Source organism: Hyaena hyaena, unplaced genomic scaffold (assembly GCF_003009895.1).
Source record: "Hyaena hyaena isolate Hyena2069 unplaced genomic scaffold, ASM300989v1 scaffold_546, whole genome shotgun sequence".
NCBI classification, from domain to species: Eukaryota; Metazoa; Chordata; class Mammalia; order Carnivora; family Hyaenidae; genus Hyaena; species Hyaena hyaena.
In genome coordinates, this window is record NW_024081179.1 from 241336 (window position 1) to 261599 (window position 20264).

The following is a 20264-nucleotide window of genomic DNA, read 5'->3' on the forward strand; positions in this document are numbered from 1 at the left end:
GAGCTGGGGCGCCTGGGTGGCTTAGTCGGTTGAGCGTCCGACTTTTGCTCAGGTCATGATCTCGCGGTTCGTGGGTTCGGGCCCCGCGTCGGGCTCTGCGCTGACTGTCAGCTCAAAGCCTGGAGCCTGTTTCAGTCTGTGACTCCCTCTCTCTCTGACCCTCCCCTGCTCACGCTGTCTCTCTCTCTCTCTCCTAGAAATAAATAAAAACATTTAAAAAATAAATAAATAAATAAAATAGTGGTGAGCTGTGGATTCCTGAGTCCATGTTAACTTCTGAAAGGACATTCATTTCATGTTTAACTGTGAATATATGGGATTTTTTTCTTGTGTGTGTGTGTGTATGTTTATACAGAATTCCAATATGATCATGCTAGTGAAAACTGTACTTTTAAACCAAAGGCTGTACATGCCCCAAACAAGCTGTTTTTCAGCTGTCTTCAGAATCCTGCTATGAGCATAAGATGAGGTTTTCAAGCCTTGCCACCGGCCATGTGACCATTTTTTCCTTTTAATATTAATTTTATGTGTTGATTCTTACTAGTGCAGTCTGTTTATTTACTGTATGAAAAATAAAGCCAATCAGTGTTGTTTAAGTGCATTTTTAGAAATATTTACATTCTGGGGTGCCTGGGTGGTTCAGTCGGTTGGGCGGCCCACTTCGGCTCAGGTCATGATCTCACAGTTCGTGGTTTCGAGCCCCGTGTCAGGCTCTGTGCTGACAGCCAGCTGAGAGCCTAGAGCATGTTTCGGATTCTGTATCTCCCTCTCTTTCTGACCCTCCCCTGCTCACACTGTCTCTCTCAGAAATAAATAAAAACATTTAAAAAAAATTTTTTAAAGAAATATTTATATTCTAATATTCTGATTCCTATGTGTGTGCTTGCTTTAATACTTTTTCCTTATGGTTAAAACCTATTAATCAGAAGTTACATGTTGTGGCAAACTGTTGCTTTGGCTTGAGCACATGTGAGTAGTTATCTGAGGAACACTGTTGTTTTGACACCAGGCATGCTAAAGTCCAGCTTATTTCCTGCTGCATCTCCGGATGTAATGAGTCCACCTTCTTTTGATGGCAGTCTCTGAAGATGGCCCCATTTCACCACTGACTGACAGTAAAAAGTAGGCATGAGAATGTGCAATTCCACCTTCAGCTATGTGGCTCCATCAGAACCATGTAGGTTCTTTTTTTTTTTTTTTTTTTTTAATTTTTTAAATGTTTTATTTATTTCTAGGAGAGAGAGAGAGACAGCGTGAGCAGGGGAGGGTCAGAGAGAGAGGGAGACACAGACTCTGAAACAGGCTCCAGGCTCTGAGCTGGCCGTCAGCACAGAGCCCGACGCGGGGCTCGAACCCACAAACCGCGAGGTCACGACCTAAGCGAAAGTCGGACGCTTAACCGACTAAGCCACCCAGGCGCCCCAGAACCATGTAGGTTCTTAACACCACTGAGCACAGGCACTGACACATAGTGCTCAGCAAAGACTAGCCTAGCAAAGGACTGGTGATAAACCATTCAGACGGGAACGTAAAGAATTTTCTTAGTTTATACTGACTTTTCGACTTAATTTTGCTAACCAACACAAATAACATGGACTCTTTTCTGCTTTTTCATATGCCTTTAGATAGTTATAGAAACTGTTTTTAAAAATGACTATTGAAAATATATCCACTTGAAGACCCTCGAAGAAAGAGTGTGATATGGTTGTAATAAAGCACAGCAGAACAGAACCTTTTTTTAAGTTTATTTATTTTGAGAGCACATGCAAGTGGGGAAGAGGCATAGAGAAAGAGAGAATCCCAAACAGGCTCCACACTGCCAGCACAGAGCCTGACCAGGGGCTCAAACTCACAAACCATGAAATCGTGACCTGGGCTGAAATCAGGTGCTCAACCAGCTCAGCTACCCAGGTGTCCCAACAGAACCTTTTCAAATAAATTCTGGCATTTGATATTCTAGATAAGATTTTAAAAGTGTAAAATGGGTCTATTATTTTATCTCTTTATCCATTTGTCCTGCATCAAGGCACAGGGATTGAGCAGAAGGTGTGATCACAGTTCAGACATGTATCTTTTAGATTATAGTTTTAATTTTACCTTTTCCCCATCACTGAGTATAGTTTGAATCAGCACCCAGAACATTTCTTGTCAGAAGGTTCTGCTGTAGGAGAGATGTCCTATCAAATTGAAAGTACCTGTCCTTGGGGCACCTGATGTGGGGGCTCAGTTGGTTAAGCATCTGACTCTTGATTTCGGCTGCTCAGGTCATGATCTCACAGTTCATGGGATTGAGCCCCCATGTTGGCCTCCACGCTGACAGTGCAGAGCCTGCTTGGGATTCTCTCTCTCTCTCTCTCTCTCTCTCTCTCTCTCTCTCTCTCTCTCTGTCTCTGTCTCTGTCTCTGTCTCTGTCTTTTCCTCTGCTGGCATGTGTGTGTTTTTCCTCCCTTTCTCAAAGTAAATAAACGTTAAAAAAAAAATACCTGTGCTTTAGTCACCATACATGGATTCAGATTTCAGAAAAAAGATAATCAGGCATAAGCACAAAGCCGTTAGGTTAATAGGAATCTCATGCAATTGAATTTTAAGAGACACAGTGATATTTCTGTAAGTTAAGGTTTGAAAAGTGGGTCTCCCTTGGACCCAGAACTAGTAAAAATGTAATGCAGCTACAGTTTTGCTAATGTAGATGATTATGGGCTAGTGTATGAAATAGAACTGTCAGTTTTAACACTTGTCTGGCAGTAAAATTATGTCCAGTTCTTACATCAACCAACTTAGTGACCTTTTAGGATGTACAGCCCAGTATGATATTAGGGCTGTCTCTTGTAAATAGGATTTGTGACTTTATACAAATTTGAAATTCAGCAAATGTTCAGTGAATTTACTGTTTGCTAAGTCAGTGGGCTCGAAGCCCACTGTAGAAGTCAAAAAAACACACATGTTTTGTTCCTTTGTGAAACTCATGATGTGACATGGATTAAGTTTCTAAAATAATTCATTTAATTGCCTTTAGGGTTATTGTGTCAAAAACATAATAATTGGGGCGCCTGTGTGGCTCAGTCAGTTAAGTGTCTGACTTCGGCTCAGGTCATGATCTCACAGTTCGTGGGTTCGAGCCCCGCATTGAGCTCTGTGCTGACGGCTCAGAGCCTGGAGCTGCTTCAGATTCTGTGTCTCCCTCTCTCTCTGACCCTTCCCTGCTCACGCTGTCTCTCTCTCTCTCAGAAATAAATAAAACATTAAAAACTAAAATAAAGCACCTCTCTTCTCCCCAATATCAGGACTGCCAGAACTCCAGTTCATTAACTTATCTTTCCAGTTAGGAGAGCATTCATTGAAAGCCATGCTTCCAGGCCACTCTTTTGGGGAAGGGTCACTGGGGTAGCACAGGGTGGCAGGGGCACATACTCTGTACAAATGAGAATGATAAGCTCCTGTTGGGAGAGGGCATCAGGGAAGACTTCATGGAGAGGGTGACCTCTGGGTTGAATTTTGATGAAAATCAGAAGATGCCTGCATTCCAGGCACAGAGAATAGTTCCTCTGAAAGTTATTTGACCTGATGCATGACCAAGGGATTACACATCGTTAGGAGCTCCAGAAAGTCAAGTTCCCAGAGGTAACAGAAGGTAGAGCCTGGAGCTACAGCTGTTGCCACTGGGCTGTGGGTACCTGCGGGTGTGACCGGGATGCCAGGGTGGGAATTTGAACTCTGTCCTGAAGATGCAGCATGCTTTTAAAGGCTATAAGGCAATGAATGGCAAGGTCAGGTTTGCGTTTTGGGACGTTTGTGGCTATATGTTGGACAGGTTGAAAAGTGTACAGTGAAGACAGGCATCGAGGTGTAGGTCCGTGTGTGAGAGGAGAGGTGTAAAGAGCCTGGGGTAGAGGTGGGGACATGTGTGCAGACTGACATGCAGGATCAGAGTCCTGAGTCCCTGGCTCTCCTCCAAGAGAGAAACTGCCTCTTTGGAACTCTAAGGACAGGATGTCTTGAGCTGGAATTAAGGAACAACGTGGCCATGGTGAGGCTCTTGTCTCTTACTCTGCCAGGGGGAGGCTCCAGGCATCCAGCCACATCCGTTCTTCTTTTTCTCTGTCTGTGAACAGTTAATTTACTCTTATTAGTTTTCCTGCCTTGAAAAAAGGTGTTCTGTTGACCCCTTAGGAGTTTTGACTGTTGTCTATAAAGAAGTAAATATCCTTTGAGTAGGAAGATTCTCATCTATCTTGAAACAGCATAGGACACTTTGATAGATACTAATTACTATATGTGTCATTTTACTAGTCCATTTAAAATGTATCTCTGTGCTTGGGGAACATGTCGAAAACAGGGTGTGCTCATATAGATTCACACAACCACTTCACTTTGAATGGAGACATGTCTTTGAGGAAAGGCTTTATTTTGTACATAGCTCAGAAAATCTTGCCCCTTCACATAGGTATTCAAACAAGAAGGTGTCTCCCCCCGCTCCCCCACCTTTAAAGCTGATAAATCTTGAGGCGCATGTGTGGCTCAGTCAGTTAAGTGTCCAACTTCAGCTCAGGTCATGATCTTGAGGTCAGGTCATGATCAGATCAGATCCTGGAGCCTACTTCAGATTCTGTGTCTCCCTCTCTCTGCCCCTCCCCTGCTCACTCACTCTCTCTTTCTCTCTCTCAAAAATAAACGTTTTTTTAAAAGGCTAATAAATCTTTTACTTTATTTGGCGGGAGGCCAGGGGAGGGGGTGGAGGACAGGTGCAGGTCAATAAGTGCTACAGAATCCCCAACACAGTGTTAAGAGGAAAGTGTGTGCTTTAAAGAGCAGAGAACTCTTGGGGCGCCTGGGTGGCTTAGTCGGTTAAGCGTCCGACTTTCGCTTGGGTCATGATCTCGCGGTTCGTGGGTTCGAGCCCCGCGCCGGGCTCTGTGCTGACTGCCAGCTCAGAGCCTGGAGCCTGTTTCAGTCTGTGACTCCCTCTCTCTCTGACCCTCCCCTGCTCACGCTGTCTCTCTCTCTCTGTCTCCTAGAAATAAATAAAACATTAAAAAAAAAAACTAAAAAAAAAAAAAGAGCAGAGAACTCTTTCAGTCATTGTGCCGTCATGCTGTTGTTTCTGCCCCCTGCCTGATCCCAGCCTGACAGGGATGTTCACTTCTGCAGCCAGCCCTGCCTCAGTGGGTGAGACATCAAAAGGCCGATGTCGGTGCCAGCCTCTGGGCACCCCTCCGATGATGGTGCCTCCAATAGATAGTGAAGGAGGTAACTACGAGGCTGTGTAAGAAAAGTGCACACTCCTTGTAACGTGTGCCCACCGCTGCTTCGTTCTGTGCTATGGATTTATAGTCCAGAATGAGTTACTGTGGCCCACAGGTGTCCCTCCTGTGTGTGGTTTCAGTTAAGCACATCCTGCCTCACGGTGTCCCTGGTGGTCTGTGCCTTTGCATACTACAGGGGGCGTAAGAGGTCCCCTCCTTCCCACAGTGCTCTTGCATGTGGGATTTCACAGGAAAACATGCCATTTGGATGTTTCTGAAACTGTTTAGTTGCCTGTTCTTCCTTTCATGTTTATTTCTTTCGGTGGCAGTATTCTCAACACATAAGCACTTTGAGGAGGGAAGCAAAGGGAAAAAGCTTGAGTTAGCCATTCTTTGGCCTAGAATTTCCCTGCATTATTCTTGTCCTTGAAAATATGTACGTCCTTCCTATTCCCTTAAACCCCACGAGGCTCTGTCTCATTATATACTGTCTATTTGATACCCTTTCCTATGTAACTTGCTTTTGTTGCTAAGTCCTATAAACTACCCTCTGGGGTCTAGATTTATTATAACTGATTTTGTCCACTGAATATAAAAGGTGTATATGGAGATGGTAGATTGTCTTGTGCCGTGTTTGCCATACAGCTGGGCTTTCGTCAGCCACGATGTGAGAGTCTGTTCTGTTCTGCTCTCCTAGCACTATTCCTGATCCGAGGACTCCTGTTGCTTCAACGCACAGCGTCAGCAGTGCAGCCACCCCAGACCGGCTCCGCTTCCCACGGGGCACCGCCAGCCGCAGCACTTTCCACGGGCAGCCCCGGGAGCGCCGGACTGCCACGTATAACGGCCCGCCTGCCTCACCCAGCCTGTCCCATGAAGCCACACCACTGTCGCAGACTCGAAGCCGAGGCTCCACTAATCTTTTTAGTAAATTAACTTCAAAACTCACAAGGAGGTAAGCGCCAGGTGGTGCTGGTTGTTTGGAGCAAATGTAAGAGCAAAAGGAGAAATGTCTTCTCTGTCATGTGACGTGGCTGCCCGGATACTTTTCACGTTGTCTTTAGTTCATGTTTTTCTGGTTTATATATAGAACATTATACTTTAAAACCTTTTAGAATGGGAATTACAGAGCTCAGAGTCTTCCCGACACCAGAAGTCCTTCTAGCACTTGGGAGGTTGTTGTTCTCTTTGATTATTATTCCTTTTGATCACACATCTGTCCACACGGCATGTTTACCGCAGCTTCATGCAAGCTGGCACTTCGGAAGCGGTCACCGAGGAAGACAGTATGAGGTGTGGCCAGCCTGGACGCAGAGGGGAGAGACCTCTCTTCTTCTCTCATGTCATGCCAGTGTCCTTGAGGAACACTAAGTTTCTTAGGGTCTAAGTCTCAAAACTGTTCTCTCTGTTGGTCTCAGTAAGTTACAGTAAGAACAGAGTAACTTGCTTAAATGGTACAGTTTGGTGGATAAAATTCCTGATTTATTCTTACCAAGAATTAGTAAATCTGCTTGTGTATAAAATCCTTCGTGTGGTACTTTTTCCCTTGAGGTACTTTGAACTTTATTTCCGTTACCTAATATGGAGGCTGCAAAGGCCTAGAAGTCATTGACGACTCTGAGAGGAGGAAGAAGTGCCCCTTTGCACTGTAAGCACACAGGCAGAGGCACCTCTAGCTAGGCCCGCCCTCAGGAATCTGAGCGCCCTTGCGCTTTCAGGACTCCCAGGAGAGCTTCTTAGATGCTGAGCCTCACCAAGGATTAGTACGTCCAAGGCCTCCTGAAGCTTTGTCTGCTGCATACCCTCTTGTTCATCTGTATTTTACTCAGGACAACAACGGGGTCTTCTCAGAGCCTGAAATAGCTGGCGCCCCCTGCGGCTCACTAGCCACCTGCTGTGTTTCCTTCCATTTTTGGTATTTAACCTATAAGCCAAATACCACTTTTTCAGGCTCCTTAATTCCCCCAGTAATTTTATGTTCTTTTAGATCAGTCTTTCTCCGGGTACTCTGTTTGTTGTCAGGATATGGCTACCAGGTTAAGAGGACTTCTGCTGTTTCTTATCATTGGCTAGAGTCTAGGCAGGTGCCAGAACTTACAGCAGCCTTTTGTTCTCTTCTCAGCCCCTTTGCTGAGACCCCTTTTTCCAAACTGGGCAGAATGGTCTAAAAGACTTTGCCAGGTTTGGGGCACCCACTCATGACCAGTACGAGAAGCAGGGAGCTCAATACGGGAAGAGTCTGCCGACCCCCAGAATAATTCATTCCTTCTTTTAAGGGTCCTCCCATGGCTTGTCCCAGGCCTCCCTGTCCACTAGTTGCTTCATTATGGACTAGGCGGAAATGGAATCTGTCTCTGAAACTTGGCTGGTAGGAGATGGAGCCAGCTATCATTGACCTGGCTCTTTGCCTCCCTGCCCGTGCTTCATATCGATGGGTGTTTTGCCCTGTGAGAGCCCTGAGTGCAGAGGGGATATGCATCAGTTAAGTCTGTTTAAGATCTAGTTATAGGACAGGGGCGCCTGGGTGGCTTAGTCGGTTAAGCGTCCGACTTTCCCTCGGGTCATGATCTCGCAGTTCGTGGGTTCGAGCCCCGCGTCGGGTTCTGTGCTGACGGCCAGCTCAGAGCCTGGAGTCTATTTCAGAGTCTGTATCTCCCTCTCTCTCTCTGACCCTCCCCTGCTCACGCTGTCTCTCTCTCCTAGAAATAAATAAAAATATTAAAAAAAAAAAAAAGATCTAGTTATAGGACAATCAATTCTATGTTTTTACACTTCAGTCTATGATGGACTCTAAGTAAAACCTTATACATCAGGGGCTCCTGGCTGGCTCGGTCAGTAGAGCACAGGACTCTTGATCTCTGGGCTGTGAGTTTGAGCCCCATGTTAGGTGAAGGAATTACTTAGAAATAAAATATTGGGGGATGCCTGGGTGGCTTGATCGGTTAAGCATTCGACTCTTGATCTCAGCTCAGGTCATGATCTCACAGTTTGTAAGTTCGAGACCCACACCAGGCTCTGTGCTAACAGCATGGACCCTGCTTGGTATTCTCTGTCTCCCTCTCTCTCAGCCCCTCCCCTCTTATGCTCTCTCTTTCAAAATAAATAAGCCTTGAAAAGAAAAGAAAATCTTGGGGCACCTGGGTGGCTCAGTTGGTTAAACATCCAACTTTGGCTCAAGTCATGACCTCACAGTTCATGGGCTTAAGCCCCGCATCACGCTCTGTGCTAAGAGCTCAGAGCCTGGAGCCTGTTTCAGATTCTGTGTCTTCCCCTCTCTCTGCCCCTCCCCTGCTCACACTCTGTCTCTCCTTCAAAAATAAAAAGTGTTTAAAATATATATATATACATATATATATATATCATATGTATAATATATATATGTATATAAAATCTATCGCCAACATGGGACTCAGACTCAACAACCCCAAGATCAAGAGTCACATGCCCTTCCTACTGAGCCAGCCAGGTGCCCCTGATTGTCGCCTCTGTGCTGTTTTTTTCCTCATTGTGTGCTAAGTTAGGTAGAGAGGTGTCCGTAGGTATATAGAGCTATACTTGTTTCTCATTGATAAACACGCATGTGTCACATACATGCAAACACATTCTCACACACTCATGTAATCTCCACGGTCCACCTTGTGTAGTAGATATTCTCCCAGTTGTGTAGAACAAGCTGGAGATGAGGTTCAGAGAGTTGAAGGCACATGTTCAAGATTCTACAGCCAAAAACTGCTGAGCCAGAAGTGTCCCTCCAGAAGAGGCCCTTCAGGCCGCACTGCGTGTGCTGCCCTGCAGATAGGCCAGGGGTAGCGCGGGCTGGAACCTGTCCCTCATTCTCTCAGTGCATCTCATCCCTTTGAATTAAAATTGGAGACTGAGATTTCTTGGTTTAATTTTTTAAAAATCTCAGGGGTCATCTTATTTTATATTTCTAGGCGATTTCCACCCCTGAAGATTTGCAGAAACGTAGTCTTCTGTTAACGTTTGCAAACTGAGGCCTGTAACCTCCCCTGGTTACTGTACGTTAGGGGTAGTCTGTTTATTCTTGCTGCTGCCGTCAGTGTCAGCGGTTTATCCTGCCCTAACAATAACTGCTGAGACCAGAGTCCTGGTGCCTGAAAGAGGCTTAGGGGTTCCTACTCAGGGGCTGCATCGCAGACCTAAGATCTGGTGGGAGGAGAGCCACCCCCAGAGAGCCTGTACTCTGCTCTTGGTTCTGACTCTGCTCTGGATGCGTGTGGCTTTGGAGAGCTGTGGGCTCTACAACCTCTGAGGCCATTTATAGTCAGAAGGAGCAAGGCTTTCCCCTCCTGGGGCCAGGCCTGGCCTGCTTAGGGTTCTCAGAGTCACTCATACCCTGTAGGCAGGACAGCCCTGGCACAGCGTAGGTGCCTCTGTGTGCCTCGGTGTAGTCCGCGGGGCCCGGGGACAGTAGATTGCCTCTGTCCCGCCGCTGCTCCTCTTCATACCTCAGGGAGTCGTGGCCAGAAAAGTGAAGAAAAGCAGTCCTGTGGTACTTGACCGATAACCCTGACATTTCTCAGGGTTGGGAAATGAAATGAAATGAAAATTGGGAAATGAAAATACATTTTAAAGACCTTTTCATCAATTTTCAACTAAAATAATTTTTTGAATAATCCTGCCTTATTATGTCAGTGCTTAATTATTTACAAAATACTGTCACATGCATGGTCTTCTCTACTGCGTATAACCCTGCTGTGGACCACTTCTGATCTGATTACAGAGCAGTTGGCTGTTACCTGCAGTAGTTAGCTGGTTTTTAATTGGGCGGTATCTGAAGCAATGCCAAAGTTATCAATGTTAGAAAACCGATCTACAGCATTTATTACTTCATTCACTCAGACTGAGTTCTGTGTTCAGTCACAGAACTGGGAAGTTTCAGAAATAGTTTGACAAACTCAGCCTGTACTTGCCCAGGAATGCTGACCACATGATCGTACAAGCCTGATGGGTAGTCTGGAATTTCTTTTGTCAGATTCTGTTCAGTACAACCTGAGCATCTTCTTAATTTTTAACAAGCAAAGTCACTTCTAAAAACAGTTATTCCAGTTTATTACACAGAACATAAATGTGAAACCCCCATTGTTACCATTTAGTTTCCATTCATTTTACTGTCTAAAACTCTGAAAAGCCCACTTCATTTTAAACCCCAGTAACTTACTGTTCTCTTAAGGAGTGATTTATTTGGTACCACTGTACAGCCGTTCTGTTAATGTTTAAATCATCTTCCTGAAATAAGTAATGGTTCTCTTAATGGTTGAACATTTTATTTATTTATTTAATTTTTTAAATTGTTTTTTATTTATTTCTGAGAGAGAGAGAGACAGCATGAGCAGGGGAGGGTCAGAGAGAGAGGGAGACACAGAATCTGAAACAGGCTTCAGTCTCTGAGCTGGCTGTCAGCACAGAGCCCGACGCGGGACTCAAACCCACGAACTGTGAGATCATGACCTGAGCCAAAGTCAGACGTTCAATCAACTGAGCTGCCCAGGCCCCAATGGTTGAACATTTTAAAATGAACTTTTCAGTGTTGTATAAGAGGGTGAGATTTTTGTTCATAGAATATGCTGAAGAGAATCAAGAAATGTTACTTTATTACTATAGTATATTGCACATGACTTAAGTCATTTCTTTAACACAGGATGTTGGATTTTAATATTTTAAAGTATATCCATGGAAGAATCTTTAATAAATTTAATTACAGCTAATGTCAATATTTACTGCTAAATTTTTTCTTACAAGTACAGATTTTTTATATTTCTAAAAAATTAAAAGATCATGTGCTCAATTACCTGTAATTTTACTTTTTCAACAAATGTCACTGTTTCATTGTTCATTGGACAGAAGAGGAGCCCTGTTTTGTTGTTTTTCTTTCTCTCTGTAATTGACTGGATTTTCTATTTAATTTGTGCAAGTCATTTTTGTTAATTTTGTTTTTGGCTTAATTTCTTTTAGAAACATGTCATTCAGGTTTATCAAAAGGTAGGATTTATATATACACATTATTTTTCAATCCTTACCCCAAAATGGCTCCTGCAATTAACATCAGGTTTGGCTTTCTAGCCTTGTTTTTGTTTTGTTTTGTTTCTTAAAAACTAAACTTTCTGCTGAGAACTACATACTTACTTCTTTGCAAGGAGCCTCGGAAAGAAGTAGAATGACTCTGTCAGGCGCCCACGTAACAACAGGCCTGTGCATGCTCTGTGCATTTGTCTTTCTTTGGTAGAATTATTTAGCATCCAAATAATTCTGTCTTCGTACTAATAACACTTAGCATGCTTCTGTTTGAAGAATGCAATGTTCAGTAACATTAATGTACAATTAATGATTGGCCTCAGGCATGCAGAAGGTAAGTGGTAACTGTTGCCCTTTTTTTATTTCATGAAGGATTGAATCTGCAAAAGGCTTTCAATTGGAAATCAGCTAATATTTTTATACGGTAAACAAGCATAAAATTCAAACCTGTAGCCTCATTTAGTTTGAGGTTTTCAGAAATTAAGATGTGGGCAGCTGTGGAGCAGCAGTGCTTTAGTATTTACAGAGAGCTGAAGAGTAGTATTCTATCTAAAAGCTGCTTCCACCAGCCCCTGAAGAAAATATATCTCATTGCTTTTACTTAAAGCACTGTAGTAAATAATACTCCTACCAGATGGATACTTTTTGATGATGACGAGTCAGGAGAATAAAAACGCACACATAATGAGGCAGAAAATCTGCCATTTGGCCCATATGTGTCCAGAAAGCCAGGCTGTGGATCTTTTTTTATGTTGATGAAATCTGTGGGTCACTGAAAGGCTGTGTGAACGTGAGCTCTTTATCAAAAACTGGGAAGAGTGCTTCCCTCCTATGGGAAATCCCACTCCATGATTTTAATCTTCCCAGTTGCCAAATATTTCCTCAGACAGAAAATTTTGTAGTTGAATGTAGGATTTAACTGATAGAATTCATTTCCTTTTATAAAGTTAAAAAACCCATTACGCTTTGGGGGAGGCATTAAAAAGTGACTCCAATTCCAGAGCCAGGTACGCGGCCGGCGTCCCAGCCCAGACTGAGGCCACCTCCCAGCACACAGTGAGAGCAGCGGCCTGGGCTACGTCACCGCTGGGAGACTGTGAGCTGAGCAAGAGTGGCTGGGGACCCCAAGGGCTTTGGATTTTTCATTCTATGACGTCTGTGTTTGTATGCGGGTGGTTGTGTATTGGTCTGTAAGATATCTTTTCTCTTTCCCACTTCTCTGTGCTTCTACATTCTGTTCGTTGAGGCTTCCACCTGAATATGAGAGGAACGGGAGATATGAGGGCTCAAGGTGAGGGGAATGATTTTTACTTAAAATATTTTATAGGTATTTACCTCGTGTCTGTGGCAGAAACGATGCTTTTTTCTGAATATTCTGCATCATATCCCTGCTCTCGATGTAGGATTGCTTGGCCGAGTCCCATTGTGTGGTTTGTGAAGCAGGAGTGGGTCGCTGCTGCCACCTCCCAGTGGCCACTTGGGGGCGCCAGAGCGCCACGGCTGTCTGCTGTTGAAAGCCTTCCAGGCCTGGCCCCACCCGCTTTCCATCGGGCGTTTGGGGGCTACAGTGCACCACCCTCCTGCCTGGGGGCTGATGGCCAGAAAGGAGCTCTAGGAGTCGGTAGGAGCACTCTTTCCGTGTGAAAGCAGAATATGGAGTCGAGTTTTCATATTTAATTGAAGAACAATGATGTAGTCAAACATTTTGCCTTTACATTGTATAGATCATTTTGTATTTCATGACACAAGTCTGGGGGTGGGAAGTTCACCAGATAGATAGGCTCAGGTAGGCCTCCATGTTTCTAGATCTTTTCTACTTGTGCTCATTCCAGAGCAGTCCCCGCCGTGCTGTTTTGGGTCCCCGTTAACCCATTTGCTCTCTTTCTGAAGCACAGCTCCAATCCTGTGACTTTTCTGAATGAAAATTTGCAGGGACCCCGTTGCCTGACCCGCCCTGAGTGGCCTCAGCAGCCCTGGCGTCCCCTCCCCCACCCTTCCCACTCTGCTCCCAGATGATGGCCTGGCAGTGCTCCCACCCCAGGCCTGCCCATCCCAGCCTTGAGCAGGCTCCAGCCGCCCTGCTTGCTTCCCGCAAGTTCTCGGCGGCTGTTGTGGGGGTGATGCTATGCCCCCAGTTCCAGTCCATCTGCACACTTGATTATATCCTAAACACATTCTGTGCTTTCCACACCTCCTTGCCTTTGCTTATGATACTCCCTCTGCTCAGCACACGATCTCTCCTTCCCCACCCACGTTGTATTGGAATTCCGTGGGCTCTTGGTAGCTCTTTCCAGATGCCACCCCCTCCTGGAAGCCATTTCCTCATTCTCCTGCCCTGCCTTTCTGCGCTCCACCCTTTAGAGGTCCCTCCCCCCCATCTTTCCTGCCCCCCTCTCCTGGTGTGCTCATACTTTTCCTGTGCTACTGCCTTTTCCTTAAGTTGCAGTCTTCCCTCCCCCAACTCCAACTCAGCTTGAGAGCTGTTGCTCATTTTTGTAACCTGTTTAGTACCTAAAACAGCATTTTATACATAGGAAGCTTCTGATCAATTTAATGGATATGAACCAAATTGAATATTTTACCAGCAACTTGGCAGCTCTATGCAAAATAAAACCTGTGGCCCCAAACCCTCAGCTTTGATGAATTTGCCATAGGATTAAGTGCATTTAACAGGCATATGAAGGATGTTTGTAATACACAAGAAGGTTAGGCATTCACCATCCTAATTGAAGCATTCGGATATACACATGAGAGTGTAAATAACGGTTTGTGGCATTGATTAAATGCTGGGGTACTACAGGATAGTAGACACCTGGTCCTGGGATTTCCTAGAGAACTGTGCCTGGGGCTCCACTATGACATCACCTCTTAGATGTTGGGACCTCAGCTTACACTCGGTGCATCTATACAGCTTGCATTCAAACTGTATCTATTCAAACTGTTTCAGTGCTCAGCAGATCAGCCTTAACATTACATTTTTCTGTTTCAGTAGTAAGATAATGTCATCTAAAAATTATTTTTAACTGTGACCTCAGAATTTTAACAAAATGGAAAAATATTGAGGTGGGTGGAGGGATCTGAGAAAGATCCCGTACCCAGCTGTGCACTCAGCATGGGGGGCCATTTGCAAGGGAAGAGATTGTGAACCATGTGGAGTCACTGGTTTTCCTGAATAACAGCTCCAGTGAAAGGCCATGATGAGTTGAATTAGAAGAAAATTGGGACTAGGAAGCAGAGCCAGAGGCTGGCCTGCTGACCCCTCCTCCCTGAGCTGGGCCTTTGGGGGCCCCTTTCGGCTCCTTGCCACCTGCAGCCAGCCTGCAGGGGAGAGCTGGGCTCTTGGAGAGGTGCTCCGCTCTCTAATTTACTGATCTCCCAGGATTCTGTTTCACAGATTATTTTCCTAATTTTATTAAATGTTGATGGCTGATGACGATTTTTCAACCAAATAGATTTTTGCCTGTATGGGTTCTGATTTGGAAGGGAGTCTGGGGGTGGGTAGTAGATGAATACTTCTCAGTAAAGGAACAGATAATCAGATGTGAGCCTATGCAAGAAAAGTGTGGTCAGTTATGCTACATCGAAGATGTTGATTATGAACCGGCTGGAATAGAAAAGGTTGGTTTTTCTGTGCCATTAAAAATAAACCTGCCCCTGTGCATTTCAGTCGCAACGTATCTGCTGAGCAAAAGGAGGAAAACAAAGAAGCCAAACCTCGCTCCCTGCGCTTTACCTGGAGCATGAAAACCACTAGTTCCATGGATCCCAATGACATGATGCGGGAGATCCGCAAAGTGCTGGACGCCAATAACTGCGACTATGAGCAGAGAGAACGCTTCTTACTCTTCTGTGTCCACGGTGATGGGCACGCGGAGAACCTTGTGCAGTGGGAGATGGAGGTGTGCAAGCTGCCAAGACTGTCTCTGAATGGGGTCCGGTTTAAGCGGATATCAGGGACATCCATAGCTTTCAAAAATATTGCTTCCAAAATTGCCAATGAGCTAAAGCTGTAACCCAGTAATTACGGTGTAAATTAAGTAGCAATTTAAAGTGTTTTCCTGAACATTGATGGAAATGTATAGAATAATATTTAGGTAATAACGTCTGCATCTTCTAAATCATGATATTAAAATATAAGGACGAGAGCACGCCTGGGAGCGGAAGCTGGCCTTTTTTCTACGAATGCACTACATTAAAGATGTGTGACACGCGTGCCCTCTGTCTTATTTCCATTGCCCTGAAAGTCAACATGTGACATCATCGCCACGGGCCTCCTGTCTGTGTGGTGTGAGCGTGGACTGTGCGTGTGAAGTAGTGCATACAGAAGCATCTCCTTACACTGGCAGCCAGAGTTGTTATGAGTACCTCTGTGGGAGATCATTTGGTGCTAAAACATTAAAATTGCCAAGGAGGAAAATATTGAATTACTACTAAGAATTAACCTTAACCTTAAGACTAGTTGATAATTAATACAGGTTTACAGTTCATGCCTGTGGTTTTGTGTTTGTTGTTTTGTGTTTTTTTAGTGCAAAAGGTTTAAATTTATAGTTGTGAACATTGCTTGTGTTTTTCTAAGTAGATTCACAAGATAATTAAAAATTCACTTTTTCTCAGTAAAATCTTGCATTGTCTCCTAATACTGTATTTAAGACTCAAATTAAGGCAGCGACTAAATGTTTTTGCCTCCACCACCAAGTTGAGCAAAAGCAAATGGAAAGTACATGAAGGCCTGGGGCCACTTTGTCCTTAGTGTGGGTCCCAGCATTTCTTGACTGCTAGCATCTTTTGTCTCCAAAGGAAATAAAGGGAGATGTCGGCCTTCCTGGTGACCTGAGGAGGAAGGGAATCGGGAGCCTCGGCAAGCCCGTGGGGAGAGACGCCCGGTCTTGACGGTTCTGGGTTGGTTCTCCACAACGTATGTAATTTTCCTCTCTTGCTTTTTGATTCAGTATGTGAATCAATCCTACAGCTTTTTTCCAGCAACCTGCATAGTTATATAGAGGGAGTGATGACTTCATAGTTAGTGTGACACTTTAATCTTGTGGGGAAGTTGCCACATTGATTGGTATGCTATTTGGGTTCTGGGTTTTTTATTGCTGGTCAAAGTGTGAAAGTCTGGACGGTCACTCGGTCGCAGATATTTACCACCACGGGCAGAGCGCTGTTTTAGGTGTTTGGGACACATCAGTGAACCAAACAAAGATTCCTATAGCTTCTTGAAGCATATGTCCTCATAGGATGGCAGTCAGTAAACATTAGTAAGCAAAGTAGGAACAAAGTGGTCAATGCCAGGAAAAAAATTGCAGGGCGGGTTAAGACATTCCTAGGGACTTGAGGTTTGGTTGGTGCCACGTTACATGGGGTGATGGTTGGGGGGTGTGGCTTGGCCTCTCTGGGAGCAAGAAGAAGCCAGGAAAGCTGTTCAGAGGCTGTCAGCAATGATTAGGCAAGAGGTAACGCTGGCCCAGGGGGATGTTGGTCAGTTCTGGTTTATGTCCTGAAGACAGAGTCAACTGCATCTGGTCTTGATTCGATGTGGATGAGTCTGGTCTGAACAGCAGGAAGGACGGGTTTGCTGTCTGTGGAATGAACCATTCTGTTGGAATGGCAAGTTGCTGTGGCTGGGAGGGAGAACGGGAGAGCAGTTCTGAATGCACGGAGTTTGAGGCGCCTTCAGACACCATATGGGGACCCAGGAGAGACCCCAGGAGCCCTCAGCCTGTGGGTGGATCCTATTCTGAGCTGGCAGAGAAGCTCCCAGACAGGGGCGAGGCCTGGCAGAAGAGGCGGAGCCGGCAGGGGAGGAGTGAGTTGGGAGGGGCCCCCGGCAGCCAGGGCGGCGGTTGACCTGGCCCCAGAGAGCTCCCATTTTCCGTCCTAGGATTCTCAAGCCTCCCATTAAAGAAACCTAGCAAGTCCCCTCCCCCTCCTCTTATCTCCCGAGGCATTTACATTCCTTCTCTGGAACCTACCTTCTTCTGCATCCGGGTGTGTGGGCTCCTCCATGCCGCCACTCTGTGGGAAGCTGACAGAGGTGAAACGGAGCTCCACCAACCCAAGGTGTGGCTGTGGCTGAGGTTCCTTCTGACCTTTATGCCTCGGGCATGTCCTGATAGTTTTCCATAGTTTTGTTGTCAAGCGCAGATTGAACACTGAACTTAGACTCCTTTGAGAGAGCAGGTAGCTTACCCCACGCTCTGATGAAGTGGCCACTCTGTATGCAGACGCAGGTGGATGCTCGTATTGTTTTCGGTTGTTTATTTGTCATAAGTAGTGTCTGTGTTAGTATGCTACTGGTCCAGTGAGAGATGGGTATTCACCCACAGAAGTCACCTGAGCTGGCCACACTGAAAAGCCTCTAGCACTGATTGACATTGGTTTGATTCTAATGGCAACATAGATTGTGATTGTGTTACCTTCACTGCAGTTAGAACATGAATTCAAGTCAATTATTAAGGGGCCCATGCCCTTCCTTTAGATGGTGCATCTTTTATAATATGTTTTTATTCTGCATACAGTGAATTTTGAAAAGGAATATTCTAGAGTACTTCATAATCACTTCAGGTGCAATGACAAGGCCACGTTTCTTCCTCATCCACTCCTCTGGAGGCTCTCAGAGGTGAGGTAAGGCACCCCGTGGGGCGGCGCTGTTCTTGTGTCCCCGGCGACCAGAGCACTGTCCTCTAGTACTCCAGTATCGCCGGCTCTCGTCCACATCAGGCAAGTCTGAGGGACCAGGACAGCATTCCTTAATGACCTGCCTGGCTCTTGGGCCACCTTCCATTTCTAAGAGTGAAGAAAGCTGGGAGGAAACACGACTGACTTTGAGAAGCACAGCCATGATCTTTTTCACAGCATGTGTTTCTCCAAAAGCCCAGAGAAGGATGATATTTAAAAGAAAGATCTCCCTGTGTGTGCATTATGAACACGTCACTGTCGCTCTGGAGACCGTCCCTGGAATACCCTTTCCTGGCAGTCACTGCTCTGTGAGTGGCGCATGGTGACCTCAGTGTCCATGGAGCGGGCGATGCTGGGGTGCAGGGAGGTGTGTCTGCCTGCTCAAAGCTTTGCTTTTTCTGGGAGTGTTTTGTTCTTTGCGGGGCTTGGGGTTTTGGTTGTTTTTTGCTGGTTTGCCATGTGACCCTTCAAAGAGCTCAGCAACCACTTTGCATTGGGGGGAGTGGTTGCTCTCGAATGGAGCGACGGTGAATGAAGAGTGGTATGCCTTTCAGGTGTCCTGACACTGCACGTGCGAGCCTAAGTGTGACTGCCCCCGAGAGTAGAGCTTGGGCATCTTCTCCATTCATCGGGGAAGACGGAGTTTAACCGCTTTGTAAATGGGTGTTCGGTTTACCACTCTGAGAGATGGGAACCCAGCCAGGGGTGACGCTCCCTCAGAGCTAGTGCTTGCCATTGTTGTGGTGGCACCCCAGGGTGGCCACTGGGCAGGACCAGTGTCAAAGCAACTTCCTCAGGAGTCCAAGCTTGAGCAGGACGTCTGGGCCTGGCTTCTCCCCCAGGGAAGGGAGGTCACCGGTAAGCAGGTATCAGAGGGACTCGATGGGGACGTTTGGGCACGTGGAGAATGAGACAGGGATGGGGGGTCTGAGACTCAGAGAGGCAGCCAGCTCCTTAGGGTAGCAGAGTGGACATCGCAGGGGAGCCTCTGTGAATCACAGTAACAGCACTCTGCCGGGCAGGGAGCCCCCGGCTGTGGTGGGGTGTGTGGTGGGGGGCTGAGGTCTGCCCACTGGCTACTGCAGGGTCTAGATGGTGCAGACTGCTGTAGGCAGTGTGGCTTAGGGTGCAGGTGCGTGTCTTCGGTCACTGCCACCTGGTTTCCAGGTTCCTGGCCTCAGGTTGCCTCCTCTGTAGTCAGCACGGTGGTAATAGCACCTCACTCAGGGTTCTTGGCAGAGCCCACCAGGTGACAAGTGCAGAGCAGGGTGCCTGGCACAGGCGAGGGAGGACGTGGCTCTTCTTGAACAAGAGCGCAGGCTGACCCTGTGCCCTTCCGCCCAGCTTAGCCAAGACACTGAAGTCCTTGAACAGCGTGCTCTCTGCCCTCCCAGCAGAGACTTGTTTCTAAAGTGTAGACCCCAGTTTCTAAAGTGTAGAGTTCTGGTCTCTAAGCCTGCTCTTAGGAAAGCTGACCAGCCTGCACTGCCGTCTTCCTGGTGGCACACACACACAGGCCCCAAGTTGTGGCCTGTGTCCCCAGGGGACAGGAGGAACGTGAGTCTGGTGGAACAGCACAGGCAGGGGAGGCTGGTGGCACCGTCCCCTCTTCTGATTGCTGGCTACCTCTCCTCCAACAGGCCTGCCGTTGCCGTAACATTTAAAATCCCACTGGCTTAGGGGCCCAGAGTCAGTAGAGCATGGGAGTCTTAATTCCAGGTTCATGAGTTCAGGCCCCACGTTGAGCATGGAGCCTGCATATTTTAAACAAAAAGTAAAATGACACCCTCTCTCCTGGCCTGCTTGCCCAGCTCTCCCCTCCCACTCTCTGCTGCTTCCTGTCATGCTAAGAGTCACATCATGGACAAATGTATTTGTCTCTGTATCTACTGTCCTGACCCTTACTTAGAATGAAAGCCCCACGGGGAAGGGTTTTTTCTTCCAAGTATTCATGTAAAATGATGATGATGGTGGAGGAGGAGGAAGAAGTAGTAGGTTTGGGCAAGAAGTATCTGGAAAGCACAGGCTGCTGTAGTGGCTTCAGTCAGAACTCTTACTGAGGTTCCCCTATAGCCCAAGGCCAAGGATGTTGAGGCAGATCTCCAGTGCTCCGAGCTGAGCCCTTTCTGTTTCATAGACAAGACTCAGGGGCGCCTGGGTGGCTCAGTTGGTTGAGTGTCCGACTTGGGCTCAGGTGAGATCTCATGGTTCAGGGTTCGAGCCCCGCGTCAGGCTCTGTGCTGACAACTCGGAGCCTGGAGCTGCTTCGGACTCTGTCTCCCGCTCTTCCGCTCCTGCCCTGCTCAC

The 20264-nt window shown here is 46.3% G+C and overlaps 1 protein-coding gene across 6 annotated transcripts in view; it reads left to right on the forward strand.

Annotated features, from left to right (window-relative positions):
* Positions 1 to 15491, forward strand: part of MARK3 (microtubule affinity regulating kinase 3) — a 115088-nt gene extending 99597 nt beyond the window's left edge. For 2 of the 6 annotated variants that reach the window (XM_039255811.1, XM_039255814.1), the window contains exons 15-18: positions 5941 to 6198; positions 11220 to 11246; positions 12526 to 12570; positions 14947 to 15491. In XM_039255811.1, coding sequence (XP_039111742.1) covers positions 5941 to 6198; positions 11220 to 11246; positions 12526 to 12570; positions 14947 to 15292 — 676 coding nt within the window. In that variant the 3' untranslated portion in view covers positions 15293 to 15491. The remainder of the gene's footprint in view (positions 1 to 5940; positions 6199 to 11219; positions 11247 to 12525; positions 12571 to 14946) is intronic. The other 4 variants (XM_039255815.1, XM_039255816.1, XM_039255813.1 and 1 more) reach the window with 3 other exon arrangements.
* The last annotated feature ends 4773 nt before the right edge of the window (positions 15492 to 20264 follow it).